Source organism: Schistocerca gregaria, chromosome 1 (assembly GCF_023897955.1).
Source record: "Schistocerca gregaria isolate iqSchGreg1 chromosome 1, iqSchGreg1.2, whole genome shotgun sequence".
Classification (NCBI taxonomy): domain Eukaryota; kingdom Metazoa; phylum Arthropoda; class Insecta; order Orthoptera; family Acrididae; genus Schistocerca; species Schistocerca gregaria.
In genome coordinates, this window is record NC_064920.1 from 553,711,382 (window position 1) to 553,726,866 (window position 15,485).

General features: G+C 44.8%; 1 protein-coding gene across 2 annotated transcripts in view; it reads right to left on the reverse strand.

The window, feature by feature from the left end:
• Window positions 1–15,485, reverse strand: part of LOC126356193 (dipeptidyl peptidase 1-like) — a 96,715-nt gene that overhangs the window by 52,173 nt on the left and 29,057 nt on the right. For both annotated transcript variants that reach the window (XM_050006988.1, XM_050006979.1), the window contains exon 2: window positions 7,165–7,344. In XM_050006988.1, coding sequence (XP_049862945.1) covers window positions 7,165–7,327 — 163 coding nt within the window. In that variant the 5' untranslated portion in view covers window positions 7,328–7,344. The remainder of the gene's footprint in view (window positions 1–7,164; window positions 7,345–15,485) is intronic.

The window sequence follows — 15,485 nt, forward strand, 5'->3', positions numbered from 1 at the left end:
CTGTGTAAAACAGCACACTACCAATGCTGTAGCCGAAGATCACGGGTCTGTTTTTTCCCTCTCATCTGCATTAACTTACATGTTTCTTCATTTATAGGTGGCTGCCACTCATCACACCAACTAGAAATTTTGTCTAAGTCGTCTTGTATCCTCCTACGTAACTCAAGGTGACACATTCCCATAAACCACAGCATCATCAGCAGACTACCACTCACTACTACTTACCCTGTTTGCCAGATCATTTATACACTCCTGTCAATACCCTTGTACATGATGAACACTCGTCGTCGAGGACAACATGCTGGATTCTGTTACTTAAGAAGACTTCGAGTAGTTTACATACCTGGGAACCTACTCCGTACGCTTGTATATTCGTTAACAGTTGGCAGCGTGGCACCGTGTCCAATGCTTTACGGATATTTGGGAATATGGAATCCACCTGTTGCCTTCATACATGGTTCGCAGGATCTTGTAAGAAAAAGGTAAGCTGAGTTTCCCGCGACCGATGCTTTCTAAAACCGTGCTCATTTATGGACAAGGAAATTTATGATATTCTAACTGAGAATATGTTCAAGTATGTTGCAGAAAACCGGTGTGGAATATACTGATCTATAATTTTGAGAGTCCATTCTTTTACCCGTCTCTACACAGGAGTCGTCTGCGACTTTTTCGTCGCATGGGGCTTTTCATTGGCCGAGAGATTCGCGATATATGCAAGCTAAGTAACGGACCTATGCTGCAGAGTACTCTACGCAAAACCAAATTGGGATTCCATCAAGACCTGGCAACTGATCTCCTTTCAACTCTGTTGTTTCTCTCCACCGGAGATGCTTATTACTATGTCCTCCATAATGAAGTCAGTGCGATGGTCAAACGACGGTATGTTTGTACTACGTTCCTGCGTTAACGATTTCTTAATACGCGAAATTTAGAACTTCACCTTTGCTATCTCCTTCTGCCACAACAGACTGGTCAACGCGTGACTGTATGAAAGCCTTAGACCCACTTAGCGATTTTACGTAGGACCATAATTTTCTCGGGTTCCCCGCAAGATCTCTTGCTAAAGTATGACGAGGTAGTTGTTGTAAGCTTCGCGCATCGATCTTTTTACAAAGGCAAGAATTTCTATTAACTTTAGCCCGTTGTCATTTGCGCGTTCTCTTTTGAACCGCGAGTGCGACAGCCTTTGCTTCCTCAGCATTTTTCGAATTTCGCTGTTAAACCAAGCGGGTGTTTTCTTTTCTTAATCCACTTACTCGGCACAGTATGATCTGCACTCTGTTACATTTTTGCCTGTACTTTCTCTATGACCATCGTATTGGAACTAAATGACGTCAGTTCATTGTGTAAGTGCGATGCTAGCAACTGTCTAGCTGCTATTTCCAGCAAAAATACTCTCCTAGCCTTCTTGATTGTCAAATTTAGTAACCAAAGCCGCTATGACGACATCATGGTCACTAATCTCAGTGTATCTCGTGGTCGTGCGGTAGCGTTCTCGCTTCCCATGCCCGGGTTGCCGAGTTAGATTCCCGGCGGGGTCAGGGATTATCTCTGCCTCGTGATGGCTGGGTGTTGTATCCTGCCCTTAGGTTAGTTAGGTTTAAGTAGTTCTAAGTTCTAGGGGAATGATGACCATAGATGTTAAGTCCCATAGTGCTCAGAGCCATTTGAACCATTTGAACTAATCTCTGTACACTGACGCCGTCGATTATGTCAGGTTTGTTTGTAGCAACAAGGACCTTCATAGGATTTCTAGACCTGGAAAGCGCGTTCGACAGTGTAAATTGGTGCAAGACGTTCGAAATTCTGGGAAAAGTTGGGGTAAGCTCCAGGGAATGATGGGTAATATGCAACATGTACACGAACCAAGAGGGAACAATAACAGTGGAAAACCAAGAAGGAACTGCTCGAATCCAAAAGGGTGTAAAACAGGGAGGTAGTTTTTTGCCCCCTACTGTTCAATGTACACATCGAAGACGCAATGACGGAAATAAAAGAAAGTTTCAAGAGTGGAATTAAAATTCAAGGTAAAAAATATCGGTGATAAGTTTATCTGATGACATTACTAAACTAAGTGAAAGTGAAGAAGCATTACAGCATTTGTTGAATGGAATGAACAGTCTATTGAGTATAGAATATGGATTGAGAGTAAATAGAAGAAAGGAGAAAATAACGAGAAGTAGAAGAAATGAGAATACCGAGAAGCTTTACATCAGAATTCGTGATCACGAAATACACGAAGTTAAGGAATTCTGCTACCTAGAAAGCAAAATAACCTATGACGGACGGAGCAAGAAGGACATCAAACACAGACTAACACTGGAATAAAGGGCATTCCCGGCCAAGGGAAGTCCACTGATAACAAACACAGATCTTAATTTGAGAAAGAGATTTCCTGATTGATTGATGTTTGGTATGTGGAGCGCTCAACTGCCCCCATACACCGTTCCAATTTTGACACAGTCCAAGTTTTGCACAGTCCAGTTAGTTACTGCCACGAATGATGATTATAATGATGATGATGATGAAATAATGAGGACATCACACACACCCAGTCCCCGAGCAGGGAAATTCCTCAACCCGACCGGGAATCGACCCCGGGACCCCGTGATTCAGAGGCAACAACGCTGAGATTTCTTAGAATGTACTTTTGGAGCACAGCAACGTATGCTGGTGAAATATGCACTGTAGGAAAACCGGAACACAAATGAATCGAAGCATTTTAGATGTGATGCTACACAAGAATGTTGAAAAATAGGTGGACTGATGAGGTAAGGAATAAGGAGGTTCGCAGAATCAGCGAGGAAAGGAATGTATAGAAAACACTGACTAGAAGAAGGGACAGGAAGAAAGAATATGTTAAGGTAACAGGTATTAACTTCAATGGAACTACAGGGAGCTGCAGAGGGTAAAAACTGCAGAGGAAGACAGAGATTGGTTTTGATCCAGCAAATAATAGAGGACAGAGATTGCAAGTGCTATACTGGAACGAAAAGTTTGGCACAACAGAGGAATTCGTGGCGGGTTGCACCAAACCAGTCAGAAGACTGTTGACCCACAATAAAAAAAAAGACACATCTCATGGTGCGCCTCATATCTGAAACCTGTAGTCAATAGTACGATGGCCCAAATACCCGTCTAGGCCGTCCAGATTTAGTTTTTCTGTAGTCCCTAAATCATTTAAAGCAAATTCCCGGGATTGTTTCTTTGTAAGGCACACGATCGATTTCCTTCAAGGCGCTTGTCGAACCCGAGCATGTGCTCCGTCTCAAAAGACCTGGTCATCGACAGAAAGTTAATCGTTAAACTTCTTTCCTTCCCTTATCTTCAGTCTAGCCGCACTTGTCTCCTACTTTCCAAATATCCATAGCCATGTGTCCATCGATGGACTACCAAACCTGCAAGAAATGGATCAATTAAAGTTCAGACGGAGCTGTTTTCGCAGCGAATATTTGCTCAACAGCAGAGAGTAAACTGTTATAAAACTCGCTGACAGATTACAATTTTATGTCGGACTCGAACTCGAAACCAGATCGTAGACTTCCGTGGTCAGTTCCTTCACCAGTAAGTCCTTTCTCATCTGTAGCGACTCCTTGTGCACTCTGCAAGCTCTTGACCAGTGTAACCGTCGCCATCCCTTGGTCATTGCTATCCAGGGTTCCCTATATGCCCTTGAACAATGTGGACGCTTAGTGACCTTCGTCAAGTTCCTGATCACGTCGGTATACTGGGGAATTGATTATGGGGATTGATAGCCTGGCCAAACTGGATACCAGTAAGCTGACTCTTCAAATCAGTATTCAAACTTTAGGGTACTGGAATACGGAATAGCTCACTTCGACTACACCAAATAAACTACAGACAATAAAGGAGACTACAAATCTTCAAGTTGCTCCTTGCAGGCCGCTTTCAAGGACTCTGCCATCCTTTGCCTGCTCCGCATTGGCTATTCTTGGCAGATTCATAGTCAAATCCTTTGCCATGAGGACCCAACTCACTGTTGTTGTGGTTCTCATTTCACAGTGGTTCACATTTTGCTAGACTGTCCCAGCCTGGCGGCCCTGCGGTGGACTCTCAATCTCCCTCACTCGCCATCCCTGGTATTAGGAGACGATGCCTCTGCAGCAGACTTAGTTTTATATTTTGTTCATAGAGGGGACTTTTACCACTCCCTTTAAGAAAGGGAAATTATCCTTATCGGTCTATTGAGGGAGTTTTCATAAAGGGGCTTTTACACTCCCTTTACGGGATGGCCATTAACCTTGTGGGCACACTTAGGGGTTGACACAAAAATCTGTTGCCTCCTCTGCCCAGACTGGGCTGCAAATGTCTCGGCTTGGTGGTCCACCCTACCCCCTAACCCTACCTGCTCATCCCCCCCCCCCCCTCTCTCATGTGGCCTGTTCGATATGCTCGTCGTATGTCTATCTGTGCTTCTCTTGCCCTGCCATGTTGGTAGTCTTTCCTAAGCAGTTTCTGAGTTGGATCCCTCTGGTGTGTGGAGGGGGATGGGGCTGTATGTCCCCCCATTGTATTCTGCATTTGGTCGCTTCTTGCTGCTCCCTAGATGGGGCATCATGCCTGCCTTTCTTCATCTGTCTCCGTTTCTTCTTTTGTCCCTTATCTCGCCTTCGCTGACCTTTGGTAGACCTTGGGTTTTTCTTCCCCTGAGTTTTGCGCGGTAGGTCATCTATTCGAGGAAAAGGGGACTGATGACCTAGCACTTTGGTCCCTTTAATCATCCATTCAACCAGCCAGCTAATGACTTCCACTTTAATTTATATCCGATATTAATGAAAGCTTTTCTTGTTGTCAGTCTGCATGTTATACACTGTACTTCAGACATTTCCACTTATTTTGCTGTCCAAACAGCTAAACTCGACTGGTATTTACCATGTCTAATTTCCTCGTCCGAATCGCTCAGAATTATCTTAATTCGATTACGTTCTGTTACCCTTGTTTTACTTTTGTCAACTAAGAATCTTTTTTCAAGACACCATTCCGTTCCACTGCTCTTCCAAGTCCTATGCCGCCTTTGACATAAATCACAATTTCATTGGAAAACATCGAAGTTTGTATCTTTTCTTCCTGAACGTAAATTCCTTTTCCGAATTTCTCCTTGGTGTCCTTTACTTCCTGCTCATTGTACTGACTTGATAACACTCTGCACAGGCTATGTTCATCTCTCACTCCCTTTTTGACTACTTCGTAATCTTTATCATCACTCTCAACTCTAACTTCAGTCTAGTATCTATACCAGTACCTTTATGTCGGATGCAAAATGGTTCAAATGGCTCTGAGCACCATGGGACTTAACATCTGAGGTCATCAGTCCCCTAGACTTAAAACTACTTAAACCTAACTAACCTAAGGACATCATACACATGCCCGAGGCAGGATTCGAACCTGCGACCGTAGCGGTCGCGCGGTTCCGGACTGAAGCGCCTAGAACCACTCACCCACCGCGGCCGGCCCTAGGATGCAAGCCCAGAAGCGTAGCAACTATCAATTTCGGCGAGAAATTCTGATGGAGTATATCTCAACCCACATAGAAATAAAGCGCTCGTATTAAATATACTCAAATCAAAAAAAGTTTTGCATCACCTCCGTTCCGAAAGTTCCGGAACCTGAGCAGAAAATTGGAATAGAGATCAACATAAACATCATTTCTACTCATGAAAACCACACATTGCATGTTGTACCTCCCTACAGCGGGACCTTCAGAAGTGGTGGTCCAGATTGTTGTACACAACGGTACCTCTAATACCCAGTAGCACGTCCTCTTGCATTGATTCGTGCCTGTATTCGTCGTGGCATACTATCCACAAGTTCATCAAGGCACTGTTGGTCCAGATTGTCCTACTCCTCAGAGTGGCTGGTGGGTCACTTCGTCCATAAACAGCCCTTTTCAATCTGTCCCAGACATGTTCGATAGCTTTCATGTCTGGAAAACATGCTGGCCACTCTAGTCGAGCGATGTCGTTATCCTGAAGGAATTCATTCACAAAATGTGCACGATGGAGTCTTGAATTGCCGTCCATGAAGACGAATGCCTCGCCAATACGCTCCCGATATGGTCGCACTATCCGTCGGAGGATGGCATTCACGTATCGTGCAGCAGTTGCTGCGCCTTCCATGACCACCAGAGGAGTAAGTTGGTCCTACATAATGCCACCCCAAAACAGCAGGGAACCTCCACTTGGATGCACTCGCTGGACAGTGTGTCTAAGGCGTTCAGCCTGACCGGGTTGCCTCCATACACGTCTCCGATGATTGTCTGGTTGAAGGCATATTCGACACTTATCGATGAAGAGAACGGGATGCCAATCCTGAGCGGTCCATTCGGCATGTTGTTGGGCCCATCTATACCTCGCTACATGGTGTCGTGGTTGCAAAGTATGACCTCGCCAAGGAAGTTGGAAGTGAAGCTGCGCATCATGCAGCGTATTGCGCATAGCTTGAGTCGTAACACGACGTCCTGTGGTTGCACGAAAAGCATTATTCAACATGGTGGCGTTGCTGTCAGGGTTCCTCTGAGCCATAATCCGCAGGTAGTGGTCATCCACTGCAGTAGTAGCCCTTGGGCGGCCTGAGCGAGACACGTCATCGATAGCTCCTGTCTCTCTGTATCTCCTGCATGTCTGAACAAAATCGCTTTGGTTCACTCCGAGACGCCTGGATAATTTGATTGTTGAGAACCCTTCCTGGCACAAAATAACATACGGACGCGATCGAAGCGCGGTATTGACCGAGTAGGCATGGTGGAACTGCAGACAACACAAGCCGTGTGTCTCCTGTCTGGTGGAATGACTGGAACTGATTGGCTGTCGGACCCCCTCCGTCTAATAGGCGCTGTTCATGTATAGCTGTTTACATCTTTGGGTGGGTTTAGTGCCATTTCTGAACAGTCAAAGGGACTCTGTCTGTGATACAATATCCACAGTCAACGTCTATATTCAGAGGTTCCGGGAACTGGGATTATGCAAAACTTTTTTTGACGTGTGTACTATTGCTACAACTAATTTGCAATTTCTTGGTACATTGTATTTTAGTGTGTATTATAGATGCTGACTATATTTACAACAATTAACTGTGAATTTAGTTACAGGACAAGAACAAATAGATAACATCGTTTTGCTGGAAACTTTCTGTTCAGTTACTTACCAAACGAGTCGCAGGTGGCGGTATTGTCGAGATTCCTCTCGCCTTCGTAGAAAGTCCAACTGCCCTGCACGTCACTGTACAGACAACTCGCTGGAGTGTCTGCTGTGACGCCCACCAATAGCAGGGCTGCCACTACCACCGAGACGCACGGGGATGTAAACATGGCTGCTGTCTCAACTCCTGCAGCCAAAATTAAATGTAAGATACTATCCATCACCAAAGTATTAAACAGATCTCTTTTCAAATTTCCTGTACAGTACACATTATGGTCTCTTCCAGTTCCATTCGCGTAGGAAGTTCAAGAAGAATGTTTGTCAAATGTCAATGCATGCGCTGTAAATCAGTCTAAACTCGGATTAGCGGTCCATACCGGAACAATGACGCTCCAACCAAGGTAACATTCAGAGTCATTCCTAGTAATAAATCTTCAAACTAGTTTCTATACTTGTCTGATAAATCCATGTGATTGTAATTTCGTCAATAAGCTTTAGTGTGGTAATGAGGACCAACACAACACGTGCACTGAAAATCGTGTTACTGTTGTTCCTTCTGTTCCAATACCTCTACAACCAGACTTCAAAACCTATGGCAAGGCAGACCAGCTACAAGATCATTCTGCCAAGGCTGGAATTTTGTTGCTATTTCACAGAGCAAGGGCCTGGCCACTGCAGTGGTGGCTCGAATTAGCCCAAGCCAGGGACCAGCGCTGCTTCCCCTTGGTTGACCACGTGACCAAAATGGAATCAATAAATGTCATAAAAATCAGACCAACTGAGTACTAGTACTGGTCGCTCGCTCCTAGCAGTATCTCGTCTCCAACTGTTGTCTGCACTGACGCCTACTCCAAGGTGGACAACCGTCCCATATGGGCCACTGAGCTTAATCTAAGTCGAGCCACATCAACCACCAACTACTGGCCTACTGGCCAGTGCTAGACCTGCTGCTTCCGGGGCAGCCATCAAGAAGGGGTCCACCTTAAGGACGACCTCAGCAAGCTTTTGGACGTCTACATAGCCCACTATAGGTACTGCTGGGCTGTGCTACACGTATGCCTACTATGGGATATATACAGGCCCTGAGGCATGCATCACAGCATGTGATAACACAGGTTATAAGAGTTCTGGCGGAGTCTCTCATGGAGAGGCAGTTACTATTTCAGACCAGATTAGCAATTCGTAACTGCGCGTTTAAAAACATACAAATGCGTGATAACACAGGACAGAGTTAAGGAGTTTCATGGGTACAGTCTCATTGATATATTGATAACTTGTGGGTCCTGAACGGAGCCGATCGTCCATGATGTGATTTGAGCAAGGCAACCAATGTGACATCACAAATTCGTTATGTGGCCCGCATTACCGGTGAGCACCGTATCTGCAAGCCAGACGGCGGATCTGCCACCGCAGTTTTGTTGAGCCACCGTTCTGCTGCCCTTGCGTCCTCGACTGGAGCAGGCAGTGCACGCAGTCGGATCTTTGCTAAGGCATCCACCGCTTCATGTCTTCAGATACTGTACGGCCATCTTGTTAAATAAATAACTCTGTCGTTAATCGAGAATTTCGGATTCTACGACGTCGAGCAGCTGGTAATATGCACCCAACGTCAACATCCTACACAACATTCTCAGATAGTCACCCTGCATACAATAGTGTCTGAGCGTGCGGCACTATTACATTCCGTGCAGTCAGTTCCACAATCGGAATATCACGAGAAATGACAGCTGAGTTCGTCACTTCTTATAGAACAGTTCATGATGAGGTTCCAACTGTAGTCCACAAGATCGACTCCGATGACAAATAGTTCCACCCCCCACCCTCCTCCCCGCAGCATTTGTCGTGTGCACATCGATAGCTTTGTAAAATTACTTCTACTAACGAAGTCACATTTACTTGCACATGGACAGCAACCAAGATATTATACAGATCTGATGCTGAACTTCGATCGCCGTCACGATCGAAATTTTTTATCGCAGTCCTACCCCACAGTCAGGCACAGAAATACAGTCACGATTTTCAGCCAGTACAATAGTGATATTGGGAGAGATCTGAAAGTGCCACCTGTCACATACAATGCCGCAGCCTGTATGATTTTTGTAACTGATCTAAGTTCCATCGAAACTTAACGACAGGTTACATGTCCACCAAGCCTGCCTCACGTTCCGTTTTAAATCTTTAATCGGCCAGGACCTACTTGAGCTGACATGGAGGTATTACAGTAAAATAACTGCAAAACGAATTCGTGGTGGGCCACATCAAACCAGTCAGAAAACTGATGACCCTCTCACCCCCCCCCCCCCCAAAAAAAAAAAAAAACAAAAAAAAGTGTTACAACCTGTTGAGGACTGTCCTCTGTGCCCACGCAGACAACTAGAGAAACGAACTATTAGCCCAGACAGACGTGAGTCCAGCATACCTGACAGAACTACAGTGTGCAGGTACTCCACAGCTCACGTTCCAATTAGGAGATCCAGAGGGCCCTGGCGTCCAGTATGTTGTATTCATTTTTTTCCGAAAGGCTTCGACATAATTCCGAATCGATGTCGAGTGAACAAAATACGAGATCAAATGGATTCAGAACTTCGTATCAGATAGAACTCAACATGTCGTTCTCATTGGAGCTAAATTCTCGTATGTAAAAATAACTTCGGGAGTACAGCAAAGGAGTGTTACAGGACCGTTACTGTTGACTACACGTACAAAATGTCTATTCGTGGATCATGTTGTTCTGTACAGAGAAGTCGTGACGACAGAAAACTGCAAAGAAATACAGGATATCCTGCAGAGGAAACACTCTTTTTGAATGGAGAGACAGTTGATTTGCAACGTATGATTCTTTTATGTTCGAAAATATTTCTATCACTGCAAACTTTGAAAACTGTAAAATACCTACGAATGACCGCCCAAATCAACCTAAGTAGAATAACCATATAAAATTAGTTTACTAAAGTCAAATGCCGGGATCAGACTCATAGAAGGAATATTAACGAAGTGCAATTTATCTATTCAAAAAAGCAGATAAAAATTCATTTGACGCCTTCTGAGAGACAATCTCCACTCATTCCAAATTGATAATAGAAGAGTAGAGCAGATGAGGCTTGAAGTCAAAGAAATAGTATCGGCAGTAATTGAGAGATTTATATCAAATAAATTATCAAACGACTGAGCTGATCCTCCTTGGTTCACAAAATGAGTTAGAACACTGTTGCAGAAACAACGGAACAAACATGCCAAATTGAAACAGACACACAATCCCCAAGATTGGCGATCTTATACAAAAGCTCGAAATTTAACGCGGACTTCAATGCGAAGCGCTTATAATAGTTTCTACAACGGAAATTTGTCTCGAAACCTGGCAGCAAAACCAAAGAGAGTCTGGTCGTATGTGAAGTATGTTAGCGACAAGAAACAATCAATGCCATCTCTGCGCGATATCAATGGAGATACTATCGAAGACAGTGATGGCAAAGCAGACTTAATAAACACAGTCTTCCGAAATGCCTTCACAAAAGAAGACGAAGTAATTATTCCAGAATTCGACTCGAGAACAGCTCCCAACATGAGTAAGGTAGAAGTAAATATCCTCGGAATAGTGAGGCAACTTAAATCACTTAATAAAAGCAAGTCTTCTGGTCCAGACTGTATACCAATTAGGTTGCCTTCGAAGTAGACGATTTGGGAGACAATCTGGGCAGCCGTCTTAGGTTTTTTGCAGATGAAGCGATCGTTTATCGACTAATAAAGTCATCAGAAGATCATAACAAACTGCAAAACGATTTAGAAAAAATATCTGAATGGTGCGAAAATTGGCAGTTGACCCTAAATAATAACGAAAAGTGTGAGGTCATCAACATGAGTGCTAAAAGGAATTGGTTAAACTTCGGTTACACGATAAATCAGTCTAATCAAAAAGCCGTAAATTCAACTAAATACCTAGATATTACAATTACGAAGAACTTAAATTGTAAGTAACACATAGAACATGTTGAGGGGAAGACTAACCAAAGACTGCGTTTTATTGGCAGTACACTTAAAAAATGTAACAGATCTACTACCCTTGTCCATCCTCTTTTAGAATAATACTGCGCGGTGTGGGATCCTTACCAGATAATACTGACGGAGTACATCGAAAAAGCTCAAGGAAGAGCAGCACGTCTTGTATTATTGCGAAATATGGGAGAGTGTCACAGAAATGATACAGGATTTGGGCTAGACATCATTAAAAGAAAGGTGTTTTTCGTTGCCACGGAATCTTCTCACGAAATTCCAATCACCAAGTTTCTCCTCCGAATGCGAAAATATTTTGTTGATACCGACCCACTTGGGGAGAAATGATCACCACGATAGAATATGGGAAATCAGAGCTCGTACGGAAAGATACAGGTTTTCGTTCTTTCCGCACGCTATACGAGATTAGAATAATAGAATATTGTGAAGGTGGTTCGATGAACCCTCTGCCAGGCACTTAAATGTGATTTGCAGAGTACCCGTGCACATGTAGATGTAGATCCACGAAAGAAGTGTTTCACAAAGAACTCCTTCGACCATTATTGAGTCTTGCCCGTCAGCCTAGGACATTTTTCAGGCAGGATAATAAGTGACACAGATTTAACGTAGAATGGGCAGATGGCAGATTCATTTCGTTTACACGAGAGAACTACGGAGACAAACAGTTCCAGTGTCTCCACAGCAGAAGCGTTTATTGTCAAAATTCCGACAGCGGAGGACATATTATTTCCACATACGTCCCACAAAATGACTAAGACGGCAAAGTCAAATAAATCAGAGTTAATTTGATGGCTTAGTGGCTGTCGTCCTTCCCACGCATAGTTCGCGATAAGAACAGGGAAGGGCAGAAATGATAGGAGGATTTGAAATGCGCTCCGCCACAGACGATAATGTGGCTTGTGTAGTATATAGGGTATTTCGAAGTCTCGGGGTGATAGATCACATCATAGAGAACAGCTTATGTTAGAGACAAACTGTTCGCTGACGCTCTTCAGCGACACTAGACGTTGTTTAAGTCTGGTTTGTGCCCTGACAGGCAGCAGGGTGTAGGCATTCTGCAGCGTTCATATGCAGTGTGTGTTGCCTACCATTCGGTCATCTGATCCTTCTGAAAGACAGTAGGTCGCGCAAAATTACGGTTCTTGAATCGCTTCTGAAAGGTTCTGATGGTTTTCTTACAGAAAATCGCTATCAGTTTAGTGCGATAAATAGTATGCTGCACCCGTGGTTGCTAGACCTTGCTGGTTCAGTGAAATCTTGTCACCAGGGCCGGCGGATACTAAACGACACCTAACATCGTTGGGAAGCGACAGCGCGTCTTTGCCTCAAACAAAACTTATTCCCCATGACATCGACTATCACCCTTGGACGTCACATTCACAGACTATGAAACACCTTTAATATGCATGTGTTATCAATTGTTCATCTCGACGCTCGACCACCATGAAATTTATTCAGTATAATTTTTAGGTGTAATTTTTGTTTTACAAAGATTTTCACTTCCTCATTGTGAGATGAGATCATTGTTTTGAGATTCACATAATATTTTACAATCATTAATCACTATAACAGTTGTATAATGAGTGTCTGACAGGGCCTGTTTCAGGAAACTCAGGCTGATTTTATCTAAATAACTGGTAGAGGTAGTTAGTGAAATGTTGACCTCGTTAAAAATATGATTCCGTAAGTAAAAATCTGTATGATTATGACAGTGAAAAATCTGTGTCGTTTTGGTTACGTAATGAGAATATTTACCTTCTAAATCTAGGCTATAGAAAATTAGGCGCATTTGTGTGAGCAAGGTTCTTTTCCAATACACAGTCAGCCACGGATTGAAAGTTTCAGTGTGATACGCACACCAACCCTTACCGGCTGGTCACAGCTGTTATTGTTGCTTTTGTAGGCTTCAGTCCGAAGACTGGTTTGAGGCAGCTGTCACGTTACTCTAACCTGTGCAAGCCTCTTCCTCTACGAGTAACTGCAGAACCTGCTCACTGTAGTCAAGGCTCGGTCTCCCTCCAGAAATTGTGCCCCGCGCATCCTTTCGTTACCAAATTCATGATTCCTTCGTGTCTCAGGATCTTTCCTATCACCATATCCCCACAAGTCTCTGTATGGCCATCTATACACAGATAGTTGCAGAACCTAAGCTGTTCAGTACAGAATGTCGAATCAAAACACCTTTCAGAGGTCTAAATTTCCACTTATTATATTACTGAACAACCGGTTTCGGCGATATACACTCCTGGAAATGGAAAAAAGAACACATTGACACCGGTGTGTCAGACCCACCATACTTGCTCCGGACACTGCCAGAGGGCTGTACAAGCAATGATCACACGCACGGCACAGCGGACACACCAGGAACCGCGGTGTTGGCCGTCGAATGGCGCTAGCTGCGCAGCATTTGTGCACCGCCGCCGTCAGTGTCAGCCAGTTTGCCGTGGCATACGGAGTTCCATCGCAGTCTTTAACACTGGTAGCATGCCGCGACAGCGTGGACGTGAACCGTATGTGCAGTTGACGGACTTTGAGCGAGGGCGTATAGTGGGCATGCGGGAGGCCGGGTGGACGTACCGCCGAATTGCTCAACACGTGGGGCGTGAGGTCTCCACAGCACATCGATGTTGTCGCCAGTGGTCGGCGGAAGGTGCACGTGCCCGTCTACCTGGGACCGGACCGCAGCGACGCACGGATGCACGCCAAGACCGTAGGATCCTACGCAGTGCCGTAGGGGACCGCACCGCCACTTCCCAGCAAATTAGGGACACTGTTGCTCCTGGGGTATCGGCGAGGACCATTCGCAACCGTCTCCATGAAGCTGGGCTACGGTCCCGTACACCGTTAGGCCGTCTTCCGCTCACGCCCCAACATCGTGCAGCCCGCCTCCAGTGGTGTCGCGACAGGCGTGAATGGAGGGACGAATGGAGACGTGTCGTCTTCAGCAATGAGAGTCGCTTCTGCCTTGGTGCCAATGATGGTCGTATGCGTGTTTGGCGCAGTGCAGGTGTGCGCCACAATCAGGACTGCATACGACCGAGGCACACAGGGCCAACAACCGGCATCATGGTGTGGGAGCGATCTCCTACACTGGCCGTACACCTCTGGTGATCGTCGAGGGGACACTGAATAGTGCATGGTACATCTAAACCGTCATCGAACCCATCGTTCTACCATTCCTAGACCGGCAAGGGAACTTGCTGTTCCAACAGGACAATGCACGTCCGCATGTATCCCGTGCCACCCAACGTGCTCTAGAAGGTGTAAGTTAACTACCCTGGCCAGCAAGATCTCTGGATCTGTCCCCCATTGAGCATGTTTGGGACTGGATGAAGCGTCGTCTCATGCGGTCTGCACGTCCAGAACGAACGCTGGTCCAACTGAGGCGCCAGGTGGAAATGGCATGGCAAGCCGTTCCACAGGACTACATCCAGCATTGCTGCGAAAAGTGGATATACACTGTACTAGTGCCGACATTGTGCATGCTCTGTTGCCTGTGTCTATGTGCCTGTGGTTCTGTCAGTGTGATCATGTGATGTATATGACCCCAGGAATGTGTCAATAAAGTTTCCCCTTCCTGGGACAATGAATTCACGGTGTTCTTATTTCAATTTCCAGGAGTGTATTACGCCATCTTTAGTCCCCCTGACTGACGTGTAGGCAGATTCTCATGTCTGGTCCAGACAAATAGGAGCAAGCATTCACTTTTTGGTATCCGTCAGTTTTTGACACAGAGATCCCTTCAATTATCACATTTGGCAAGTAATGATCGAATTGATCGCTGTGTCAAAAAGCGACGGATACCAGTCAGTGAATGCTGGCGCCTGTTTTGACTGGACAAGAGGTGGGAATCTTCCTAAACGTCGGTCATGGGGCCTGAAGATGTAGTAATATATCGCCGAAACTGGTTGCTCAATAAAATAACAACTGGAAATTTAGACGGCTGTAAGATTCAGATCCCCACAAATTTCTTTTCTTCCCAATTCGATACAGTCTTCACATGCTCGATAGTTATCTGGCGAATCCATCTAGTCTTTAGCATTGTTCTGCTACAAGAAGATAAAGGATTATTCTTTTGCCTGAGTTTTTTTTATCGTAGACGTTCCACTTGAGTACAAGGCTACGCTCTAGGCGAGTATCTTTAGAAAAGATTTCCTAATATTTGAATTTATTTTCGAATTTTACGAATTTCACTTTTTCTGGAATGCCTTTTTGATTATTGCCAGCCTGCATTTTATGTCTTTTCTATTTCGGCCATCATCAGTTATTTTCCTGCTCAAATAGCAAAATTCACCAATTACTTTTTGTGTCTCATTT